The 25,248-nt window shown below is 47.0% G+C and overlaps 1 protein-coding gene across 4 annotated transcripts in view; it reads left to right on the forward strand.

Annotated features, from left to right (window-relative positions):
- Nucleotides 1-25,248, forward strand: part of LRFN1 (leucine rich repeat and fibronectin type III domain containing 1) — a 268,291-nt gene that overhangs the window by 196,551 nt on the left and 46,492 nt on the right. For all 4 annotated transcript variants that reach the window (XM_075323480.1, XM_075323478.1, XM_075323481.1 and 1 more), the window contains exon 3: nt 19,061-20,462. In XM_075323480.1, the coding sequence (XP_075179595.1) occupies nt 19,081-20,462 (1,382 nt within the window). In that variant the 5' untranslated portion in view covers nt 19,061-19,080. The remainder of the gene's footprint in view (nt 1-19,060; nt 20,463-25,248) is intronic.

Here is a 25,248-nt window from a genome sequence, read left to right on the forward strand (position 1 = left end):
TGACCCATCTTTTTATAGTAGCCGCAGCCGGGTACTGCACATCCGCCTCCTGTTGATTTGAATGGGAAGCAGCTGTACCCGGAAGCGGAAGTACCCAACCGTACACCCTATCAGAAAATGGGGCAGCTCTGGAACTGAGCATTTCCGGCCATCTGCTGCCTGTGGCGGCACTGGGAACAGTAGATTGCTGGGGATCCCTATGTCACATTAGGTATAAGGAGGTACCAAGCGCACAGAGAGAGGGAAAGGGACCCCTGTGTCTAGGGAGAGGGAAGATGGTGACCCTTGACCGAACCTAGATAGGTTCCTAGGTTCCGCACCTATGTGCCGAGCTGGATACCTGACCCTAGGTATCCCTAGTGCTGGACCCTAAATAGGGAATGAATCGGATGAGCTCTTCGTCAACCCCACTAAGCACTATAGAAGACATCAGGGGGACACGTAGGGAAAATAGTGCATGAACTACTTATCATTAGATGAATCAAGGAGTTCAGCAGAGGTTCCAGCAACAATAGCACAGAGGAGTACAAGCCACCTGCTTACCACCTCAACTTGAATGAACTGAAAATATCACCAGCACTAGTCCAAGAAAGGAAGGGGTATTTAAGCACCAAGGGAATACTGATAATCAACAGCTGGGTAGACGTCGAGCTCCTTCTGGGTCCAAAAGTGAGAGACATGAATCCAGCACGAAAGTTACCTATACCAATAAATACTGACAGAAGGAACAATAGAAAGTCAGGGAGCATTCTGTGCTGCCAATTGCAGTGACCTTCTATGGCCAGAAACCACATGACTGTCTGTCATCCGTGACACACCCGTGACAGCCGGATGTCAGACCTCGGCTGATCAGACATTGATGACCTATCCTAAGGATAGGCAATCAATGTTAAAGTAATGGATGATCTCATGGTTATTCTTTAAGGATGGACACTTCTATAGTGCAGTTTTCTTCTCCGGATACTTGCATATACTGATATATGAGGACCATACTCTTGCTTCCATGTCCACCCACTGTTCCCATTATTCATCTAGTGAGACAGGACAATTATTGCCACTTTTGAATCACAATATGCAATAGGGGTTGGTAGCGCGCGTTGGCTCCTGCCATGACCACCAGGTGGCCCGCACACAGTATCTCGGCACTGACCAGTACTTGTTTTCCTCCATCTCCACCGCTCCTCTGCTTTTAACCTCAGCAGTCTAATCTCATTGATTTTCAGACAGTAAAAGCTTCTTCCTTCCCCTCCGGAATACATTTCCCGTTAAACAGTAACCTTAGAGATCCATACATGGGGAGAAAACACGGCAGAAGGAGGAGGCCCGGAGCAGCGGGTGATGGAAGCAGCAAACGAGACGTCTATGCCGGTGGATGTTTGTCATGGACAGCGCCACAACTCTGAACTAATAGGAAAATGACGTCACACTCTGCGATATCACTGGGATTGCACTCTCTCTTTAGGGATCCAATGGTTACCCCGTAGAACACCCAAATATTCCGAACCCTTTATGGGTCTCCAGCAATGATGAAGTATCCCTCTGTCCTCAGGGGGTTGCAAATTTTGCATCGTGGACCCCTCTGTCCTCAGGGGGTTGCAAATTTTGCATCGTGGACCCCTCTGTCCTCAGGGGGTTGCAAATTTTGCATCGTGGACCCCTCTGGCCTCAATGAAGAGCTAAAATCAAAGACCCTGCTGAATATTTGTTATGGTTGTAGTTTTTGGTGGCAATTTTTACCAATGCTGTGATATTTCTGGTGCCACTTGTGCACAATAATATTAGTAGTTGACAATCGTTGGGGGCCACGTGCATTTCCTTTTAAAGGGAACTGGTCACCAGTTTTTTTAGTGTATGACCTAATCCCACAACCTTCCTTAGCATCTACGCTGCATTCTAAAAAGTGGTATATTATGAGTTGACCCCCCCCTGCATATACCCAAAAAAAACTTTTGAATGCTTCCCGCTCTGTATGCAAATATGACCGGTCTGGTCTGATGGGTGTCATTGTAGCGGCTCCTGTCCCTTCTCTCCACTGGGAATCACCATCCTCTTGATGTGATTGATGTGGATAATACATCCTACGTCATCCACACAGCCAGATAAAATCTCGTGCCTGCGCAGGAAGTTCGCGGTTTGCGCAGGCGCACTTTGCTTTGTCTGCTGCAGGCTGCTGCCGACGCATGCGCAGTTAGGTTTCAGGCTCTACCCGCAGCAGGGTAATGCAAAGTGCATCTGCGCGAACCGCGATCTTCCTGCGCAGGCGCAAGATTTTGTCCGGCTATGTGGATGATGTGGCACGCGTTATCCACATCAATCTCAACAGGAGGATGGTGAGTACCAGCGGAGAGCACAGGAGCCGCTACAATGACAGCCATCAGACAGGACTGGTTACATTTGCATACAGAGTGGGAGATATTCAAAAGGTTTTTTGGGAGATATGCCAGGGGGGTCAGGGCATAATATACAGCTTTTTAGAATGCCACGTAGGTGCTAAGGAAGGTGATGGGATTAACTCATAGGCCTTGGTTCCACTTCCGAGATAATCGGAAGCGATATGCTAATGGCCCTCTGCTGCAGGCGTCAGCCGAGCGTCATGCGACTGTGATCCGATCTTGTGATCGGGTCACAGCTGCGGAGAAGAGGGAGCACTTTCTCCCCATCTCCTCCGCTGCCTGTCTCTGCGTACATCGCACTACGGTTGAATGACATGCGAGTGCAGTGCGATGGTTCACACGCTCCCTTAGACTTGTATAGGGGGCGTGAGCAGAGACTCGCTGCCAAATGCAGCATGCTGCCATTCACTTCTCAGGCCGCTATGGCATGAAAAATTAATCACATATGGACGCTGCCCCATAGTTTTGCACTGGAGTGAGAGCAATCTGATGTTTTATCGGAATGCACTCTTCCATGCAAACTGCAAGTGGAACCGAGGCCATACACTAAAAAACTGGTGATTGGTTCCCTTTAATAAGAGCAGGTATCATTACTTCTAAAAATCTACCAGGAAATTCACAGTAGAAAATTTGCACCAAATCGTGCAGATTTGTTGCAAATTTGTTGCAATTTTATTTTGCCTAAAATAGTGAAAAAAAAAGACAATAGATTGCTTTACAAATTTGCAGCAATCATTCTGAATTTATAGCAGATTTTGATTTCCCTCTCGTGGAAATTTTGCAACAAATTTGAATCAGAAAATCACAGTCTTTTTAGAATCCTATCCACTTACTTTTTCTTTGGCGCTCCATTGGGAGACCCAGACAATTGGGTGTATAGCTATGCCTCCGGAGGCCACACAAAGCATTACACTAAAAGTGTAAAGCCCCTCCCCTTCAGGCTATACACCCCCCGTGCTGCCACGGGCTCCTCAGTTTTTATGCTTTGTGCGAAGGAGGCAGACATCCACGCATAGCTCCACAGCTTAGTCAGCAGCAGCTGCTGACTATGTCGGATGGAAGAAAAGAGGGCCCATAACAGGGCCCCCAGCATGCTCCCTTCTCACCCCACTCTTGTCGGCGGTGTTGTTAAGGTTGAGGTATCCATTGCGGGTACGGAGGCTGGAGCCCACATGCTGCTTTCCTTCCCCATCCCTCAATTAGGGCTCTGGGTGAAGTGGGATCCTATCGGTCTCCAGGCACATGAGACCGTGCTCCATCCACAGCTCCTGAGGACTCTGCTGGATAGGAGCCGAGTATCGTTCAGGGACATGGCCCTGCTACTTTGAGGTACTCTGTGTCCCCGTGGGGACCACGCACAGCAACACTCCAGCATTGCTGGGTGTGCTAGTGCACCGGGGACCGCGGCGCTGACTGCGTTTGTGCCTTTACACACTGCAGCGTCGCTGAGTGTGTTAGTGTATGGGGACTGCCGCGCTGACCGCCGCTGCCATTGTTATCACTGTGGCGCGGCTGGGACTGTTAGTGCGCCGGGGACTTCCGCGCCGACCGCGCTTATACGGCGGCCGCGCTTATAACTTTAGTCCCCGGCTTTTGCGGCCTAGTCTCATTCTTTTCCCGCCCCCAGGCCTGCCAGTCAGGGGAAGGGCGGGACGCTGTAAAGGACGTCAGCAACTGAGGCTGGAGCATGCTTTGCATACTCCACCCCCCTCACTGTGCACAGTGGGGCACCAGATTCCCGCACTTTCTAGGGCACGCCCACGGCCCCCTCCTCTCCTCAGGACGCCGGCAGCCATTCCTGTCAGCTCTGCTAACGCTGGAGAAGGGAGACAAGCTCAGGGAGACCCAGGCAGGAATTCTGGTGACCACACAACCGCATTGCGCGGGCGGTAAGCAGCACCTAGGTGCTGGCCCCACTGGTGCAGAAGTGTACTTATAGATTATATGATTATAGGCTATACTTTACACTGTATGGTGCACTGTTGATTTGTGGCTATATACCCTCCTGTATTGCTCAGAGGAGACAACAGCATGTCGTCCACAAATAGCAAGGGTGCCAAAGCACAGACTTACTATGCTGCCTGTGCAGCATGTACGGCTATACTGCCGGCAGGTTCCACTGACCCTCATTGTGTGCAATGCTCGGCCCCTGTGGCACTCTCTCAGCCGGAGCCTCTGCTAAGGGCGGCCCAGGGAGAACCACCTGTTAACACTGTCCAGGTGACAGGGACGGAGTTTGCAGTTTTTACTGAAAGACTTTCTGAGACTATGGCTAAGATATTAGAAGCCTTGCAGTCCAGGCCGGCATCTCAAGCCATGGGCACTGTGGAATCATTGCCCCCTGGTTCCCCTCAGTTGGAACAGCAATGTCCTCCCGGGGTGTCTCATGGATCCCAGGGTGAGGTCTCTGACATGGAATGCAGTCCCAGACCGACTAAGCGAGCTCGCTATGAAATCCCCTCGACATCATCACATTGTTCAGGGTCTCAGCGAGAGGACTCTCTGTATGATGAAGCGGAGCTAGCTGATCAGGATTCTGATCCTGAAGCCGCTCTCAACCTTGATACTCCTGATGGGGACGCCATAGTGAATGATCTTATTGCGTCCATCAATCAAATGTTGGATATTTCTCCCTCAGCTCCTCCAGTGGAGGAGTCAGCTTCTCAGCAGGAGAAATTCCGTTTCAGGTTTCCTAAGCGTACAATGAGTATGTTTCTGGACCACTCTGACTTCAGAGAGGCAGTCCAGAAACACCGAGCTTGTCCAGATAAGCGTTTTTCCAAGCGCCTTAAGGATACACGTTACCCCTTCCCCCCTGACGTGGTCAAGGGCTGGACTCAGTGTCCCAAGGTGGATCCTCCAATCTCCAGACTGGCGGCTAGATCCATAGTTGCAGTGGAAGATGGAGCTTCACTCAAGGATGCCACTGACAGACAGATGGAGCTCTGGTTGAAATCCATCTATGAAGCTATCGGCGCGTCTTTTGCTCCAGCATTCGCAGCCGTATGGGCACTCCAAGCTATCTCAGCTGGTCAGGCGCAAATTGACGCACTCACACGTACGTCTGCGCCGCAGGTGGCGTCCATAACCTCTCAAACGTCGGCATTTGCGTCCTACGCTATTAATGCTGTCCTGGACTCTGCGAGCCGTACGGCGGTTGCAGCCGACAATTCGGTGGCAATACGCAGGGCCTTGTGGCTACGGGAATGGAAGGCAGATTCGGCTTCCAAAAAGTGCTTAACTGGTTTGCCATTTTCTGGCGACCGCTTGTTTGGTGAGAGATTGGATGAAATCATCAAACAATCCAAGGGAAAGGAAACATCCTTACCCCAGGCCAAACCAAAAACACCCCAACAGAGGAGGGGACAGTCGAGGTTTCGGTCCTTTCGGGGGGCGGGCAGGTCCCAATTATCCTCGTCCAAAAGGCCTCAGAAGGATCAGAGGAACTCCGACGCATGGCGGTCCAAATCACGCCCTAAAAAGACCACCGGAGGTGCCGCTACCAAGGCGGCTTCCTCATGACTTACGGCCTCCTCACACCGCATCCTCGGTCGGTGGCAGGCTCTCCCGCTTTTGCGACACCTGGCTGCCACAAGTAAAAGACCGTTGGGTGAGAGACATTTTGTCTCACGGTTACAGGATAGAGTTCAGCTCTCGTCCTCCGACTCGATTCTTCAGAACATCTCCGCCTCCCGAGCGAGCCGAGGCTCTTCTGCAGGCGGTGGGCATTCTGAAGGCAGAAGGAGTGGTGGTCCCGGTTCCTCTTCAGCAACAGGGTCACGGTTTCTACTCCAACCTGTTTGTGGTTCCAAAGAAGGACGGGTCTTTCCGTCCTGTTTTGGATCTAAAACTGCTCAACAAACACGTAATGACCAGGCGGTTCCGGATGGAATCCCTCCGCTCCTTCATCGCCTCAATGTCCCAAGGAGATTTCCTAGCATCGATCGATATCAAAGATGCTTATCTCCACGTACCGATTGCTCCAGAGCATCAGCGCTTCCTGCGCTTCGCCATAGGAGACGAACACCTTCAGTTCGCGGCACTGCCGTTCGGCCTGGCGACAGCCCCAAGGGTTTTCACCAAGGTCATGGCTACAGTAGTTGCGGTCCTCCACTCTCAGGGTCACTCGGTGATACCTTACTTAGACGATCTGCTGGTCAAGGCACCCTCTCAAGAGGCATGCCAACACAGCCTCAACGTTACTCTGGAGACTCTCCAGAGTTTCGGGTGGATCATCAATTCTCCAAAGTCAAATCTGACACCGGTCCAATCGCTGACATATCTTGGCATGGAGTTTCATACTCTTCCAGCGATAGTGAAGCTTCCGCTGGACAAACAGCGTTCACTACAGACAGGGGTGCAATCTCTCCTTCAAGGTCGGTCACACCCCTTGAGGCGCCTCATGCACTTCCTGGGGAAGATGGTGGCAGCAATGGAGGCAGTTCCTTTCGCGCAGTTTCACCTGCGTCCTCTTCAATGGGACATCCTACGCAAATGGGACAGGATGCCGACGTCCCTAGACAGGAACGTCTCCCTCTCTCAGGCAACCAAAGCTTCCCTTCGGTGGTGGCTTCTTCCCACCTCATTATCGAAGGGGAAATCCTTCCTACCCCCATCCTGGGCGGTGGTCACGACAGACGCGAGTCTGTCAGGGTGGGGAGCAGTTTTTCTCCACCACAGGGCTCAGGGTACGTGGACTCAGCAAGAGTCCTCACTTCAGATCAATGTTCTGGAGATCAGGGCAGTGTATCTTGCCCCAAAAGCGTTCCAGCAGTGGCTGGAAGGCAAGCAGATCCGAATTCAGTCGGACAACTCCACAGCGGTGGCTTACATCAACCACCAAGGTGGAACACGCAGTCGGCAAGCCTTCCAAGAAGTCCGGCGGATTTTGATGTGGGTGGAAGCCACGGCCTCCACCATCTCCGCAGTTCACATCCCGGGCGTAGAAAACTGGGAAGCAGACTTTCTCAGTCGCCAGGGCATGGACGCAGGGGAATGGTCCCTTCACCCGGACGTGTTTCAGGAGATCTGTTGCCGCTGGGGGATGCCGGACGTCGACCTAATGGCGTCACGGCACAACAACAAGGTCCCAACATTCATGGCTCGATCTCAAGATCACAGAGCTCTGGCGGCAGACGCCTTAGTTCAGGATTGGTCGCAGTTTCAGCTTCCTTATGTGTTTCCCCCTCTGGCACTGTTGCCCAGAGTGTTACGCAAGATCAGGGCCGACTGCCGCCGCGCCATCCTCGTTGCTCTAGACTGGCCGAGGAGGTCGTGGTACCCGGATCTGTGGCATCTCACGGTCGGCCAACCGTGGGCACTGCCAGACCGACCAGACTTGCTGTCTCAAGGGCCATTTTTCCATCTGAATTCTGCGGCCCTCTAACTGACTGTGTGGCCATTGAGTCCTGGATCTTAGCGTCTTCAGGATTATCTCAAGAGGTCATTGCCACCATGAGACAGGCTAGGAAACCAACGTCCGCCAAGATCTACCACAGGACGTGGAAAATATTCCTGTCGTGGTGCTCTGCTCAGGGTTTCTCTCCCTGGCCATTTGCCTTGCCCACTTTTCTGTCCTTTCTTCAATCCGGATTGGAAAAGGGTTTGTCGCTAGGCTCCCTTAAGGGACAAGTCTCTGCGCTCTCTGTGTTTTTTCAGAAGCGCCTGGCCAGACTCCCACAGGTACGCACGTTCCTGCAAGGGGTTTGTCACATCGTCCCTCCTTACAAGCGTCCGTTAGAACCCTGGGATCTGAACAGGGTGCTGATGGTTCTTCAGAAACCACCGTTCGAGCCAATGAGGGATATTTCGCTCGCACGCCTTTCGCAGAAAGTGGTTTTTCTAGTAGCAGTCACTTCACTTCGGAGAGTGTCTGAGCTAGCAGCGTTGTCATGCAAAGCTCCTTTCCTGGTGTTTCACCAGGACAAGGTGGTTCTGCGTCCGGTTCCGGAATTCCTCCCTAAGGTGGTATCCCCCTTTCATCTCAATCAGGATTTCTCCTTACCTTCTTTTTGCCCTCATCCAGTTCACCAGTGTGAAAAGGATTTGCACTTGTTAGATCTCGTGAGAGCACTCAGATTCTACATTTCTCGTACGGCGCCCCTGCGCCGCTCGGATGCACTCTTTGTCCTTGTCGCTGGCCAGCGTAAAGGGACACAAGCTTCCAAATCAACCCTGGCTCGGTGGATCAAGGAACCAATTCTCGAAGCTTATCGTTCCTCGGGGCTTCCGGTTCCCTCAGGGCTGAAGGCCCATTCTACCAGGGCCGTGGGAGCGTCCTGGGCCTTGCGACACCAGGCTACGGCTCAGCAGGTGTGTCAGGCAGCTACCTGGTCGAGCCTGCACACTTTCACGAAACACTATCAGGTGCATACCTATGCTTCGGCAGATGCCAGCCTAGGTAGGCAAGTCCTTCAGGCGGCGGTTGCCCACCTGTAGGACGGAGCCGTTACGGCTCTATTATGAGGTATTATTTACCCACCCAGGGACTGCTTTTGGACGTCCCAATTGTCTGGGTCTCCCAATGGAGCGCCAAAGAAGAAGGGAATTTTGTTTACTTACCGTAAATTCCTTTTCTTCTAGCTCCAATTGGGAGACCCAGCACCCGCCCCTGTTTTTGTGTACACATGTTGTTCACGTTGAATGGTTTCAGTTCTCCGATATTCCTTCGGATTGAATTTACTTTAAACCAGTTTATAATTTTTTCCTCCTTCTTGCTTTTGCACCAAAACTGAGGAGCCCGTGGCAGCACGGGGGGTGTATAGGCTGAAGGGGAGGGGCTTTACACTTTTAGTGTAATACTTTGTGTGGCCTCCGGAGGCATAGCTATACACCCAATTGTCTGGGTCTCCCAATTGGAGCTAGAAGAAAAGGAATTTACGGTAAGTAAACAAAATTCCCTTCTTTATTGTCAGTTCTTCTATAAATTTCTCAGCAAATCTGTCTTTAGTGCAAACATATCTATAGGGAAAGAATTTTCTGCTGAAAATTTTGCAACAAATTTTGCAACAAATTTTGCAGGAAAATCTGCCCCAATTTGTGCAAATTTTAGTGCAAATTTTAACTTCCCCTTTGAGCTGAATTGGGAAAATTTGCAACAGATCTGTGACAACCCTGTGTCAGAGATTAACATACTGAAGATTATGTTTACAAATAGAAGATTTATAGATTTTGTTGCATTTTTTTTTTTTGCCCAAACTATTTTGAAGAGTTGAAAAAAAACAACAATGGATTGCTTTCCAAATTTACAACAATCATTCTGAATTTATAGCAGACTAGCTGTACTACCCGGCTTCGCCCAGGATAATAACTGCTGTTAACAAAATAGAATGTATTAACAAAAATGTATTCTGCACACAAAAACCACAAAACAAATAGATAGAAATGTAATTATAATGTCCCCTCTGTGTATATCTCTCTGTCTCTCTCTATCTCTTTGTCTGTCTGTCTCTTTCCCTGTCTGTCTCTGACTGTCTCTGTCTCTTTCTCCATCTGTCTCAATCTCTTTCCCTGTCTGTCTATCTATCTGTCACTTTCCCTGTCTGTCTCTTTCCCTCTCTTTTCCTCGCTTTCCCTGTCTGTCTCTTTCCCTCTCTTTCCCTCGCTTTCCCTGTCTCTTTCCCTCTCTTTCTCTGTCTGTCTCTTTCCCTGTGTCTCTTTCCCTGTGTCTGTCTCTTTGTCTGTGTCTTTACCTGTCTTTGTCTGTCTCTTTCCCTCTCTTTCCCTGTCTGTCTGTTTCCCTGTGTCTGTCTCTGTCTCTTTGTCTGTTTCTTTACCTGTCTGTGTCTGTCTCTTAAACTGTCTCTTTCCATCTCTTTCCCTGTCTGTCTCTTTCCCTGTCAGTCTGTCTCTTTGTCTGTCTCTTTGTGTCTGTCTCTTACCCTGTCTGTGTCTGTCTCTTTCCCTGTCAGTCTGTCCCTTTGTCTGTGTCTGTCTCTTTGTGTCTGCCTCTTTCCCTGTCTGTGTCTGCCTCTTTCCCTGTCTGCATCTGTCTCTTTCCCTGGCTGCATTGTGACACACCAACATTCCATATAAGGGCGTGGCTGCGCATTCTTCTGAAGTTCCGGCTGCACTGTGGCTCCAAGCTCCATTCGCTTTAATGGAGGCTGTTTTTTTGGTGAATAACTGTAAAGCGCGAGGGTTAAAATATCCCCTCAAAACATAGCCTATGACACTCTCGGAGTCCAGACGTGTGAGTGTGCAAAATTTTGTGGCTGTAGCTACGACGGTGCGGATGCCAATCCTGGACGTACACACACATACACACACACATACACACATTCAGCTTCATATATTAGATTTTGACTTTTGTGGAAATTTTGCAACAAATTTGCATTAGAAATCTGTGGATTAAAAGATCTGTAGCACGAGTCTTTTTTAAAATCCTATCCACTTACCTTTTTTGTGTGTGTTCCTCTGTAAACCGCTCAGCAAATCTGCCTCCTGTGCACACATATCCATAGAGAAAGAATTTGCTGCTGAAAAATTTGCAACAAATTTTGCAGGAAAATTTGTCCCAAGTTTTGCAAATTTTAGTGCACATTTTCACTTCCCCTTTAAACTCAAAATTTGCAACAGATCTGTGACCAACCTGTGTCAGATATGAACATTCTGAAGAAAATGTTTACAAATAGAAGATTTACAGATTTTGTTGCAAATTTGCCGCAGATTTCATTTGCAGAAGTCCGTGCTGAATTATCATTCTGTGGATTTTTGCTGCACTTTTCACAATACATAGATGACATTTCTTCAATATTTAGCTGGTATAATTATTATTCTGCAAATTTTCCTTAAATTTGCACCAAAAATTCAAAATGTGAACAGTTTCTTAAAATTGTGCATAGAAAACACGGCGCGTGGATAGGATTTGTGCAAAGTATAATGTGTGGTGAAAAATGGTCAGACGGAACTAAAGTAAAAAATATGCAAAAGAGACAGCGGTGATGGGTATTTACTGTATCCGCTCATTCCGCATCGATCTCTTATGATTTGTGACTATTGAATTACTGTAAATAATCCATACGTGTAATGAGTCTGATTATTTTCCTAATCAGTCTTCTCCGGACTGAGGGAACCTAAAGTTTAGCAATGACACAGCGAACGCTCCTATAAAGCAAAGCCTGACAGCGGATACTTTCAATCAGCCTCGTCGATCGATATCTGCCACCGAGCTTGAACCTGACGCGGATATGGCCGGCTCAGGTTTTTCATATTTTTACTTAACACTTGAAATATGAGAAGAACCGAGGAGGAAAGGCTTCATTATTAGATCTGTTTTAGGAAAGGGCAAATCATTTTTTGTAAATTTCAGTATGAGGTGATGCCAAACGCCAAGTGCAGCCCTTTACTGTCTCTATACATTGGAGGGTTTGGTATTTTTCATATTTTAATATATCACTGGCCTTGCTATCCATCCAATATGTAAAGCTGAATGTGTGTATGTGTGTGTGTGTATGTCCGGGATTGGCATCCGCACCGTCGCAGCTACAGCCACAAAATTTTGCACACTCACACGTCTGGACCCCAAGAGCGTCATAGGCTATGTTTTGAGGGGAAATCTTAACCCTGCGCTTTACAGTTATTCACCAAAAAAACTGCCTCCATTAAAGCAAATGGAGCTGGGAGCTACAGTGCAGCCAGAACTTCAGAAGAATGCGCAGCCACGCCCTTATATGGAATGTTGGCGTGTCACAATGCAGCCAGGGAAAGAGACAGACACAGACAGGGAAAGAGGCAGACACAGACAGGGTAAGAGACAGACACAGACAGGTAAAGAGACAGACACAGACAAAGAGGCAGAGACAGACACAGGGAAACAGACAGAAAGGGAAAGAGAGGGAAAGAGACAGACAGGGTAAGAGACAGAAAGACAGGTAAAGAGACAGACAAAGAGACAGACACAGGGAAAGAGACAGACAGGGAAAGAGAGGGAAAGAAACAGACAGGGAAAGAGACAGACAGGGAAAGTGACAGAGATAGATAGACAGACAGGGAAAGAGATAGACAGACAGGGAAAGGGATTGAGACAGACAAAGAAAGAGACAGTCAGAGACAGACAGGGAAAGAGACAGACAGACAAAGAGATAGAGAGAGAGAGACAGAGAGATATATACAGAGGGGGAGACAGACATTTTAATTACATTTATATCTATTTGTTTTGTGGTTTTTGTGTGCAGAATACATTTTTGTTAAGACATTCTATTTTGTTAACAGCCGTTATTAACCCGGGCGAAGCCGGGGAGTACAGCTAGTTATAAATATACATAGAGATTCACTATATAATGTTGAACATGTCCTTCTGTTCAAAACCGGAATCGAACCGTTTGATTGGCCAAACGGCCAATTTTTACACTGTAGAACTAAGTGGGCTCTTATTTATGACAATTGCCTCACAGTAAGATCGTTTTGGTTCTCTATAACCACTGTAGAAGTAACTGGGGCCTTACTTATGAGAATTAACTCTCAGTAAGATCATTCTGGTTGCGTATTCCCACTGCAGAAGTAAATGGGCCCTCATTTCTGAGAATTGCCTCACAGTAAGATATTTCTGGTTGCCTATAGCCACTGCAGACGTAACTGGGGCTTCATTTATGGGAATTACCTCACAGTAAGATCATTCTGGCTGCCGCTAGCCACTGCAGAAGTAACTGGGGCCTTACTTATGAGAATTACCTCACAGTAAGACTATTCTGGTTGCTTATAGCCAATGCAGATGTAACTGGGGCCTCATTTATGAGAATTACCTCACCGTAAGATCATTCTGGCTGCCTATAACTACTGCAGAAGTAACTGGGGCCTTACTTATGAGAATTACCTCTCAGTAAGATTGTTATGGTTGTCTATAGCCACTGCAGAAGTAACTGGGGCTTCATTTATGAGAATCACCTCACAGTAAGATATTTCTGGTTGCCTGTAGCCATTGCAGAAGTAACTGGGGCCTCATTTATGATAATTCCCTCACAGTAAGATCCTTCCGGATGCCTACAGCCACTGCAGAAGTAACTAGTGTCTCATTTATGAGCATTACCTCACACTAAGATTGTTCTGATTGCCTATAGCCACTGCAGAAACAACTGGGACCTCATTTATGAGCATTACCTCACAGTCAGATTGTACTGGTTGCCTATAGCAACCAGAATTCAGCTTTAGCATTGAAGCTGCTGGGGTAAAGTGAAAGCTGAGCTCTAGTTGCTACTAGACCCTTATCCAAGCGTAACCAATAATATAATGCTGAACACGTCCTTCTGTCCGAAGCCGGGATGGCTGACGCATGCGCAGTGCTAAGTTCACGTTGTAGTTGAATCATTCAGTAAAATGGCACCGGAGTCAGTTCATGCGTATACCACGAACTCCGGCACCACTTTATTGAAGACACGTGTCTATAAATATCATCTGAACCAAACTGATGACTGGTGATATTCACAGAGGCCGGGGGCTGGCGCACAGGTATAGGTGCAAAACTGCTCTGCTAGGGTAGTGGAATTTGGGCCCTACCTAATTGCAATATATGGGAAGTACTATAGGATTAAATCAATACAATGGGTCGTGTACACTAAGGCTACAATAAGAATATATACATATACATAAACTGATCAAAAATATAAACACAACACTTGTTTTTTCTCCCATTTTTCATGAGCTCAACTCAAAGATATAAGACTTTTTCTCTCAAATATTGTTCAGAAATTTCTCTGAATCTGTGTTAGTGATCACTTGTCCATCCACCTCACAGGTGTGACATATCAAGATGCTAATCAGACAGCATGATTATTGCACAGGTGCGCCTTAGGCTGGCCACAATAAAAGGCAGCTCTACAATGTGCAGTGTTACAGTATTAGGTGGGTCAGGGGGCTGAAAACCAGTCAGTATCCGGTGTGACCACCATTTGTCAGTCTGCCATCTGCCCTGTACAGTGAAAACCGGGATATATCCGTGAAGAGAAACCTCTCCAACGTGCCAGACACCTCAAATGTGAGCATTTGTCCATTAAACTTATGACAACGTTTTGGAGACCCTTGATGAGGACGATTGCAGCAGATGAGCTTCCCTGAGACGGTGTCTGACAGTTTGGGCAGAAATTCTTTGGTTTTGCTCCGATTGTTCCAGCTTCTGTCCGGGTGGCCGGTCTCGGACAATCTTGGAGGTGAAGATGCTGGATGTGGAGGTCCTGGGCTGGTGCGGTTACACATGGTCTTTTGTTGTGAGGCCGGGTGGATGTTCTGCCAAATACAGTACTAATAAATGTGTTAGGAATCGTCTTATGGTAGAGGAATTAACATTCAATTCATGGGCAACAGCTCTGGTGACATTCCTGCAGTCACCAGCCAACTGCACGCTCCTTCAAAATTGGTGACATCTGTGGCATTGTGCTGTGTTATAAAACTGCACATTTTAGAGTGGCCTTTTATTGTGGCCAGCCTAAGGCACACCAGTGCAATAATCATACTGGCCAGCCTAAGGCACACTTGTGCAATAATCATACTGGCCAGCCTAAGGCACACTTGTGCAATAATCATACTGGCCAGCCTAAGGCACACTTGTGCAATAATCATACTGGCCAGCCTAAGGCACACTTGTGCAATAATCATACTGGCCAGCCTAAGGCACACCTGTGCAATAATCATATGTGGCGCCCCTGACCTGGTCAGGCACCACTGAGTACTGCACCCATGCATGGTCAGTACAACACAGGTAATCCAGAAGGCTGACCGAGGTGTGGTTACACAGTCGCATAGTAGCCAGGTCTCCCACATGGACCTTTGAAGGGACCCCTGGGGAATCCAGGAGGGGGCGCGGCCTCCATCTCCACTCAAGGGGTGTGGTAGAGAGCCTGGTTGCTAGGCTGCGTAGGCAGGCACAGAGGGGAGGGAGCAGTGAACCAGTCAGTTAGTGCAGCTCAGGGAGAGCAGTCGCAAGAAGCAGACCCTGCAGGCTGTCACGATCCTGACAACGCACTTGCAGTGGTTACTGACAGAGGAGAACGGCCACCTGGTAGTGCCGCCCGAAAACCACCTGAGGCTGGAGTGTAGAGCGGTGGCTGAGTACGGGGACTGCCAGGGAGGTACCAGGCCCGCACGGGTTACAGATTCCCAGAGCAGGGGCCCATTCAGTTGGCCTGCTCAACCTGCAGGTGGGGGTACTTCATACCCTCCACCAAACACCACAGAGTCCGCAGCCACGTTGCAAAGAGAGGGCCCATAGTTCACAAGAGCAAGCAAGCAGCCAGACTGACCTGGTCCAGGCTAGAAGCAGATGGGCCGAAGACGGGGAGAACAGGCAGCAGCAACTTCCCTGGGTGATCCCAGCAGGACTTCAAGTCGGGGTCACCCCAAAAACACAAGGGTTAGGAAGACGAGTCAGTAGCCACCCTCACAAGTCAGCCTGAAGGAGCCTGGTTCCCTACTGGTGCATCACAGCTACGCCCGGGTTACTCACTCTGCCACCTGACGTGAGTAAAAACCCTGAAAGACATTCTGGTTATGCGTGTGAGTCATTCTGCGACCTGTGGTTCCACACACCCAAACTGGGCCCTGGGGCTAGCCTCACTCTCGGGAGGCCACTACATCTAGCTGCATCCAACATCAGCCCCAGGCGTCCCCTAATATGCAGTGGCGGTCCCCCTGACCGCAATACCGAGAGTGGCGTCACGAATCCTAAGAAGACAACCTACCTGTGACCAGACTGTCCCTCCAGGTGGAGTCCCTGAAGACCCAGAAGGTAATGCAGACCTGGGCTGGGCTCCACACATACTGGCCAGCCTAAGGCGCACCTGTTCAATAATCATTCTGGCCATCTTAAGGCACACCTGTGCAATAATCATGCTGGCTAGCTTAAGTCGCACATGTGCAATTATCATGCTGTCTAATCAGCATCTTGATCTCTCAGACCTGTGAGGGGGATGGATTATCTCCACAAAGGAGAAGTGATCACTAACACAGATTTACACAAATTTGTGAATAATATTTGAGACTTTTGTTCACATAGATAAAGTCTTAGATCTTTGAGTTCAGCTCAAGAAAAATGGGAAACAAAAACATGAATTCCACTATTGTTACACACATAAAACCATGAGGTCCTTATTGTATAGTTTTGATCACAGTGTATAGGTCCATCGGCCGGCGGCCTTCGGGCACACACGCTGATCAAACTGTGTTCTAAGAGCCTGTGCTTACCAATATGGGAACTGGGGTATCTTATGGGAAAATACGGTGTGCCAATGACTTGCCAACTCTCTTGGAACATCCAGGGGCTCTAACAAAAAAAGTAGACCCCCGTAGGTTCAGGAGATTGTTGAACGTTGCACAGAACTCCCACCTTCTGCCAAGGCTTTGGGTTTCTCTCGCGTTGAAAATTGAAAGTCTTCTCTGGCAGAATTCTAGAAGAAGAAATACTGAGGTCTTATCATTTTTTTTTATTTTTTATAAAAGTTTGTAGTAGGTTTTAATTGAATTTCTGCCAGGTTTATGTCAGTGATTGACAGCCCGTTCTTGTGCCAGGAATAACGACCACTTGAACAAAGGGCCGGCGGGTTGGAAAAAGATCTGTAATTCGCACCATATGTATTCTAAAAAGGCCCCAAAAAAAGGAGCTGTCCGCTCCTGGAATGTGCCTTCAATTAAACATCTGATACATTTTTTGAATCACCTGGTCCTTGACCCTATTATTTCTCCATTCCGCTGCCATGATATCGTCAGCCAAAAGGATGTAGCATATTATTTAGCATATTATGCTAAGTAAGATTGCGGAAAACCCAGTTCCTACCGGAAAACAATTTAGAAAAGTTATCGAGGAGTAGTGACCTAAATCCGCCCACGGACGTGCACGTGCGGGGAATGCAGTGAGGAGGATATATTAATATACGTGTACATTGAATACAATTCTGAAAATGGTGCAAATGACCGTATATACTCAAGTGTAAGCTGACCCGAGTATAAGCCGAGGCACCTAACTTAACCACAAAAAAGTGGGAAAACTTATTGACTCAAGTAAAAGCCTAGGATTATAAGACGCACCCCAAATTTGGAGAAGGAAAATTGGAAAAAATAATTTTTAATATTAAAATGGGAGTCCATCTTATAATCCTAGTGTGGCAGCACGGCGGTGGAGGTAAAGCGGCTCAGGAGGTTGGGTCGGCAGTGCTGTGGTCTTAGAGGATGGTGGTGTCTGCGGCTCAAGAGGGTCACAGGGCGGAAGGTCGGCAATACTTCGGGCTTGTCGCGGCTTAGGTGTTGACCCCTATTGAGCCTGCCGATGGGCTTTCAACTCCGTTGAGCCCGCAAGTGGTTGTCGCGATAGGCTGCAAGAAAATGGCCACAGAAGTGGCACATGCGCAAATTGAGATCTCAAATAGCCGAGATCTCAATCTGCACATGCACAGGGCAGAAGATCGGCAATACTTTGGGCTCATCGTGGCTCAGGAAGACTGGTGATACTGCGGGCTCAGGTGTGTTGAGCCCTATTGAGCCTGCCGACGGGCTGTCAACACCGTTGAGCCCGCCAGTGCTTGACGCGATAGGCTTCAAGAAAATGGCCACAGAAGTGGCGCATGCGCAAAGTGAGATCTCGAATAGCCGAGATCTCAATCTGCACATGCGTCACTTTTGCGGCCATTTTTTTTAAGTCTATCACATCAATTGCCAGCGGGCTCAACTGAGACAACTCGCCGGCAGGCTCAAAAGGGTCCGCCACCCGCAATCAGGCTCAATGGCACCCGTCGTGACAACCCTGAGCCCCAAATATTGCCGAACCTTCTGATTGTGACACTGCCACAACACCCCCGAGCCACAGTATCACCAATCCGCGGTGAACTGCTAAGCTTTATCCGGATTATAAGATGCACCCCCATTTTCCCACCAGTTTTTTGGGAAAAAGAGTGCGTCTTATAATCCGGAAGTGGGACCCTCACCGAGAGGGACTTTTTCAGCATAAAATATGTGCTGACAAAGACGGTAATTAAACATTGAGCAAATAATATGTTTTAGGTAGGAAAGCAATTTTCTTTTTTATGCCACCCAATAACAAATTTTCATAAACCTGGAAACCGCAATAGCAAGACTTCTTGACGATGCTGTTTTCATATATGTGTTAATATTGTGTTCACCAATTCTACATACGGCCTTAATTGCCCAATAAATATACCGGGAAGCCATTATGGTATCTCTCGTTAATTTCATTATAATGCATGGATTTCATTTTCCATTTGTGGAGGTTTCATTACGAAACAATACAGAAAGGGATGTTATGTCAACCAGAATATTCAGTAATATCCAGGGACGTTTATGAAAAGCAGAGGAAGAGTTCACACAACCCATAGCAACTAGTCGGATATTACCCAAGGCGGCACTAGAGAAATGACAGAATCTAATTATTTTCTTTAAGGAACATCAACTTTTTTTCCCCTGGAATGTGTTCTCGTAAATAACCCCCACCTGACTGTAATCATTTACCTCCGACACCTAGATTGAAAGACTCGAAGGTTGCGTAGTACATTTCTTGGAATTCATTTTTTTTACGGAAGGTATTAAAAAGTTGAAAATTACAGCCCCAGGCTCCTAATTGCTAAAGTAAAAAATTAATTGTTTATGCAAATCTGTTAATAGTGAATGTTTGTAATTATAAAATTGTACTCAACGTTCTTCTCTCTCTCTTTTTTTTTTCCCCCCCGAAGACTCTTTTGGCCGAGGGGCCATGGAGAAGTTGCTATGCCTGCTGCTGATGGGAGCTCTGGGGTACTTCGGGAGAGCACAGCATTGCCCCGGTCGCTGCATCTGTCAGTCCAACTCTCCAACTCTCACCATGCTGTGTGCCAAGACAGGACTTCTCTTCGTTCCACCAGCTATTGACCGGAGAACAGTAGAGTTGCGACTGACGGATAATTTTATCACCATCATTCGACGCAAGGACTTCAGCAACATGACCAATTTGGTGCACTTGACACTGTCACGGAACACCATCAGCCAAATTGTACCCCTGGCGTTCTCCGACCTACGTTCTCTAAGAGCCTTGCATATGAACAGCAACAGACTTTCAATCCTAAGAAATGAGCACTTTCGTGGCTTGGGTAACTTGCGGCATCTAATTTTAGGTAATAACCAAATAAATTCTATCCAGGCGGGGGCATTCCATGAGTTTCTCGCCACCGTGGAGGATCTTGACTTGTCCTACAACAACCTCGAAGAACTGCCCTGGGAAGACATCGGCCAAATGGTGAATCTGAACTCGTTAACTCTAGACCATAATTTAATTGACTACATTGCAGAAGGAACATTCACCATGTTGCATAAGCTGGTGAGGCTTGACATGACCTCAAATCGCTTGCACAAACTGCCTCCAGATAACCTTTTTCTCAAGTCTCAAGTTTTGGCCAGTTCGAGAGGAAGCAGTTCTTCGTCTCTGGCCATAAGCTTTGGTGGGAATCCTCTACATTGTAACTGTGAACTTTTATGGCTGAGACGACTGACAAGGGAGGATGACCTTGAGACTTGTGCCTCTCCGGAACAGCTAACGGACAAGTATTTCTGGTCAATTCAAGAGGAGGAATTTATCTGTGAGCCTCCACTCATTACCAAACACTATGCCAGCAAAACATTTGTCATGGAAGGACAAAGCGTCAGCCTTAAGTGTAAAGCCGTAGGAGATCCTGAACCATCAGTCCACTGGATCGGTCCAGATGGTAAACTTATACATAATACGACAAGGATTCTAGTTCATGACAATGGAACTCTAGATATTACAATTACGACACTGAAAGATAGCGGTTCCTTCACTTGTATAGCATCTAACGCCGCTGGTGAGATCACTGCCCCAGTGGAGTTGGCAATAGTACCCCTTCCATTGCTGGTGAACAACACAGCTCACATTAAAGAACCTGATCCTGGGTCTTCTGATATCACAACTTCAACTAAGTCTGGATTTAACGATACCAAGAATTTACAAGACAGAAGAATTGTGGTGGACAAGTTGAAGTCCACCTCGGTGGTCATTCAGTGGCCATCAGAGCGCCATATCCCTGGGATCCGCATGTACCAGATTCAGTATAATAGCTCTTTAGATGACTCCCTCGTATACAGGTGAGAGGCATTGTTGGTAGTTGTCATAGAAGATTGATCATTACAGTAGGATTGTATATAATTGCTATTAATGAGACGGAAATGGCTCAACACCTCACCAGAGATTCTGTTCATGATCTACACTTCTATTTATCTCTGTAGCTCCAGTTCTCACAAAACTACAACTACTCGTATATCCTGACAGATTGTTGCATCTAATTCCTTCAATGTACTGATACGATGTATTCTGTGCTCTTTAAAGGGGTTTTCACAACATTTCTAGCCCATTCTTAAGATAGGTGGTTGATATTAGATCAGTGGAGGTCCAACTCTTAGCACCGGTGGCCGATCAGCTGTTTGAAGAGCCAAACTGTACATGCAAGCTTTGCAACCTCTTTGTCTACAATGCTCCTTACTAGTGATGGGGTGACCCAGACTGTAAAAGTCTGGATCCACGTGGCTTCAAACATACCCAAGTGTCTGGCTCAGGGAATTCCGGCTAATGATCCGGTACTTGAGTAATAGAAAAAAATAAAGGATAAATAAAGAAAAAAATAATCAAGCAAATGCACTATATCTTACTGAGGGTCCGACGTGGCTGTAACTGCTTCCATGGCCGCTAATTCACTTCCAGGACCGCTCATTACATATGCACTGCTTTTTCCCACCCACCGGCATCTGTGATTGATTGCAGTCAGTCGCGCCCCCTCGCTGAGTGACAGTGCATCTGACGCTTACAATCACAGACCCGATCTGCAGGTCTATATTGTACAGTAAAAATAAATAAATTGGCGTAGTTTCCCCCCATATTATGATTAGAGTTGAGCGCGGTTCGTGGTTCGTGGTTCTCCAGTTCGCGGCTCGAGTGATTTTGGGGCATGTTCTAGATCGAACTAGAACTCGAGCTTTTTGCAAAAGCTCGGTAGTTCTAGAAACGTTCGAGAACGGTTCTAGCAGCCAAAAAACAGCTAAATCATAGCTTGGTTTCTGCTGTAATAGTGTAAGTCACTCTGTGAATCAAACTATTATCACATTTCAGTGTATAGTGTGCGTGAACAGCGCCTTCAGATCACTGCTGTTTCTATAATGGCGATCGCCATTTTTTTTTTTTTTTTTTCTTGTCTTCCTTCCCTAAGCGCGCGCGTCTTGTGGGGCGGGCCAGCATGTCAGCCAATCCCAGACACACACACAGCTAAGTGGACTTTGAGCCAGAGAAGCAACGGCATGTGTGATAGGATCTGCATGTCACATGTCCCTGCATTATAAAACCGGACATTTTCTTCACGGACGCCATTATCTGCCTTCTGCGTCTTTGGTGTCAGACATCACTGTCGCAGCTCCGTCTTCCTGAGTCCTATAGCCGATACAGCTGTATGCGCTGCATACACAGCGTTAGACAGCTTAGGGAGAGCACTTTATAGCAGTCCTTTTAAGGGCTCCAACCGGCAGGGTCAGAGAGCCATAGGTGACAGGTCCTGCAAACAGCAACAGCGTCTGTGTAGCCCAGGTCAGGGATTTCCTACCTGCATTTCACCATTAGGAGGGAATAGAAAGGCAGGCTTCCATTCCTCTACCCAGAGCACCACAATCCTGCCACTGTACCCTCTTGTCCTCTGCACACTCCAACTGATAACTAAGCCATTATACTAGCAAACACTCAGTGTACCTAGTGGCATCCTATACGTGGCTATTGGACTTTGCTATAGTCCCACTAGTGCAAAGACATTTGCAGAGCGCGTCTGCCTGCATTGCACACTACAACTCATTCTAACCAAGCCATTATACTAGCAAACACTCAGTGTACCTAGTGGCATCCTATACGTGGCTATTGGACTTTGCTATAGTCCCACTAGTGCAAAGACATTTGCAGAGCGCGTCTGCCTGCATTGCACACTACAACTCATTCTAACCAAGCCATTATACTAGCAAACACTCAGTGTACCTAGTGGCATCCTATACGTGGCTATTGGACTTTGCTATAGTCCCACTAGTGCAAAGACATTTGCAGAGCGCGTCTGCCTGCATTGCACACTCCAACTCATTAAAACCAAGCCATTATACTAGCAAACACTCAGTGTACCTAGTGGCATCCTATACGTGGCTATTGGACTTTGCTATAGTCCCACTAGTGCAAAGACATTTGCATAGCGCGTCTGCCGGCATTGCACACTCAAACTCATTTTAACTAAGCCATTATACTAGCAAACACTCAGTGTACCTAGTGGCATCCTATACGTGGCTATTGGACTTTGCTATAGTCCCACTAGTGCAAAGATATTAGCAGAGCACATCTGCCTGCATTGCACACTCCAACTTTTTTAAACTAAGCAATTTTACTAGCAAACACTCAGTGTACCTAGTGGCATCCTAAACGTGGCTATTGGACTTTGCTATAGTCCCACTAGTGCAAAGACATTTGCAGAGCACGTCTGCCTGCATTGCACACTACAACTCATTGTTACTAAGCCATTATACTAGCAAACACTCAGTGTACCTAGTTGTATCCTAAACGTGGCTATTGTACTTTTGTCAATTCACAGTATTGGAACGTTATTTGCAGCACGTCTGCCTGCATTGCACACTCAAACTTTTTTAAACTCAGCCATTTATAGTAGCAAACACTCAGTGTACCTAGTTGTATCCTAAACGTGGCTATTGTACTTTTGTCTATTCACAGTATTGGAACGATATTTGCAGCACGTCTGCCTGCATTGCACACTCAAACTTTTTTAAACTCAGCCATTATACTAGCAAACACTCAGTGTACCTAGTTGTATCCTAAACGTGGCTATTGTACTTTTGTCTATTCACAGTATTGGAACGTTATTTGCAGCACGTCTGCCTGCATTGCACACTCTAACTTTTTTAAACTCAGCCATTATACTAGCAAACACTCAGTGTACCTAGTTGTATCCTAAACGTGGCTATTGTACTTTTGTCAATTCACAGTATTGGAACGTTATTTGCAGCACGTCTGCCTGCATTGCACACTCAAACTTTTTTAAACTCAGCCATTTATAGTAGCAAACACTCAGTGTACCTAGTTGTATCCTAAACGTGGCTATTGTACTTTTGTCTATTCACAGTATTGGAACGATATTTGCAGCACGTCTGCCTGCATTGCACACTCTAACTTTTTTAAACTCAGCCATTATACTAGCAAACACTCAGTGTACCTAGTTGTATCCTAAACGTGGCTATTTTACTTTTGTCTATTCACAGTATTGGAACGATATTTGCAGCACGTCTGCCTGCATTGCACACTCTAACTTTTTTAAACTCAGCCATTATACTAGCAAACACTCAGTGTACCTAGTTGTATCCTAAACGTGGCTATTGTACTTTTGTCAATTCACAGTATTGGAACGTTATTTGCAGCACGTCTGCCTGCATTGCACACTCAAACTTTTTTAAACTCAGCCATTTATAGTAGCAAACACTCAGTGTACCTAGTTGTATCCTAAACGTGGCTATTGTACTTTTGTCTATTCACAGTATTGGAACGTTATTTGCAGCACGTCTGCCTGCATTGCACACTCTAACTTTTTTAAACTCAGCCATTATACTAGCAAACACTCAGTGTACCTAGTTGTATCCTAAACGTGGCTATTTTACTTTTGTCTATTCACAGTATTGGAACGATATTTGCAGCACGTCTGCCTGCATTGCACACTCTAACTTTTTTAAACTCAGCCATTATACTAGCAAACACTCACTGTACCTAGTTGTATCCTAAACGTGGCTATTGTACTTTTGTCAATTCACAGTATTGGAACGTTATTTGCAGCACGTCTGCCTGCATTGCACACTCAAACTTTTTTAAACTCAGCCATTATACTAGCAAACACTCACTGTACCTAGTTGTATCCTAAACGTGGCTATTGTACTTTTGTCAATTCACAGTATTGGAACGTTATTTGCAGCACGTCTGCCTGCATTGCACACTCAAACTTTTTTAAACTCAGCCATTATACTAGCAAACACTCACTGTACCTAGTTGTATCCTAAACGTGGCTATTGTACTTTTGTCAATTCACAGTATTGGAACGTTATTTGCAGCACGTCTGCCTGCATTGCACACTCAAACTTTTTTAAACTCAGCCATTATACTAGCAAACACTCACTGTACCTAGTTGTATCCTAAACGTGGCTATTGTACTTTTGTCTATTCACACTACTGCAAATCTATGTGCAGCACCTCTGCATGACAACCTCGTGCTCTGTTTTTAATAAGCTATAATGATAGCACAAAATACTGCCATTTTGTGGCATCATAGAACTGGCTGTTGTATTCCATTAGTGCCCCACTGGTGACAAGCTATTTCTAGCACCTCTACATCACACCCTCATGCACATTTAGCTACGCTAATGTTATAGCAAACTCATGGAATTCATTGCTGCATTTCATAATTCGGAGGGATAGAAAGTCAGGCTTCCTTTAGCTTTTCCTTCTGTTCATAGACAGCATCTCCAAGACAAATTTCCCCTCCACGTCTAAGTGTGGAGAGGCAGCTAGTGCGCATGCGTGTGCCGATGTACCCCAGCTGCAGCATAATTACAGTGTTTCGCCTAGTGAGTAGAGATGAGCGAACCGGTCCCGGTTCGGCTCGAGGCGGTTCGCCGAACGGGGGGTCTGGCTCGAGTTCGGCTCGTCGAACGTTCGACGAACCGAACTCGAGCCCATAGGAAACAATGGCAGGCAATCACAAACACAGTAAAACACCTAGAAAACACCCTGAAAGGTGTCCAAAAGGTGACAAACAACTCACAACATAACACAAACACATGGGAAAGTGACAAGGACATA

Source organism: Anomaloglossus baeobatrachus, chromosome 9 (genome assembly GCF_048569485.1).
Source record: "Anomaloglossus baeobatrachus isolate aAnoBae1 chromosome 9, aAnoBae1.hap1, whole genome shotgun sequence".
In the NCBI taxonomy this organism is placed as follows: domain Eukaryota; kingdom Metazoa; phylum Chordata; class Amphibia; order Anura; family Aromobatidae; genus Anomaloglossus; species Anomaloglossus baeobatrachus.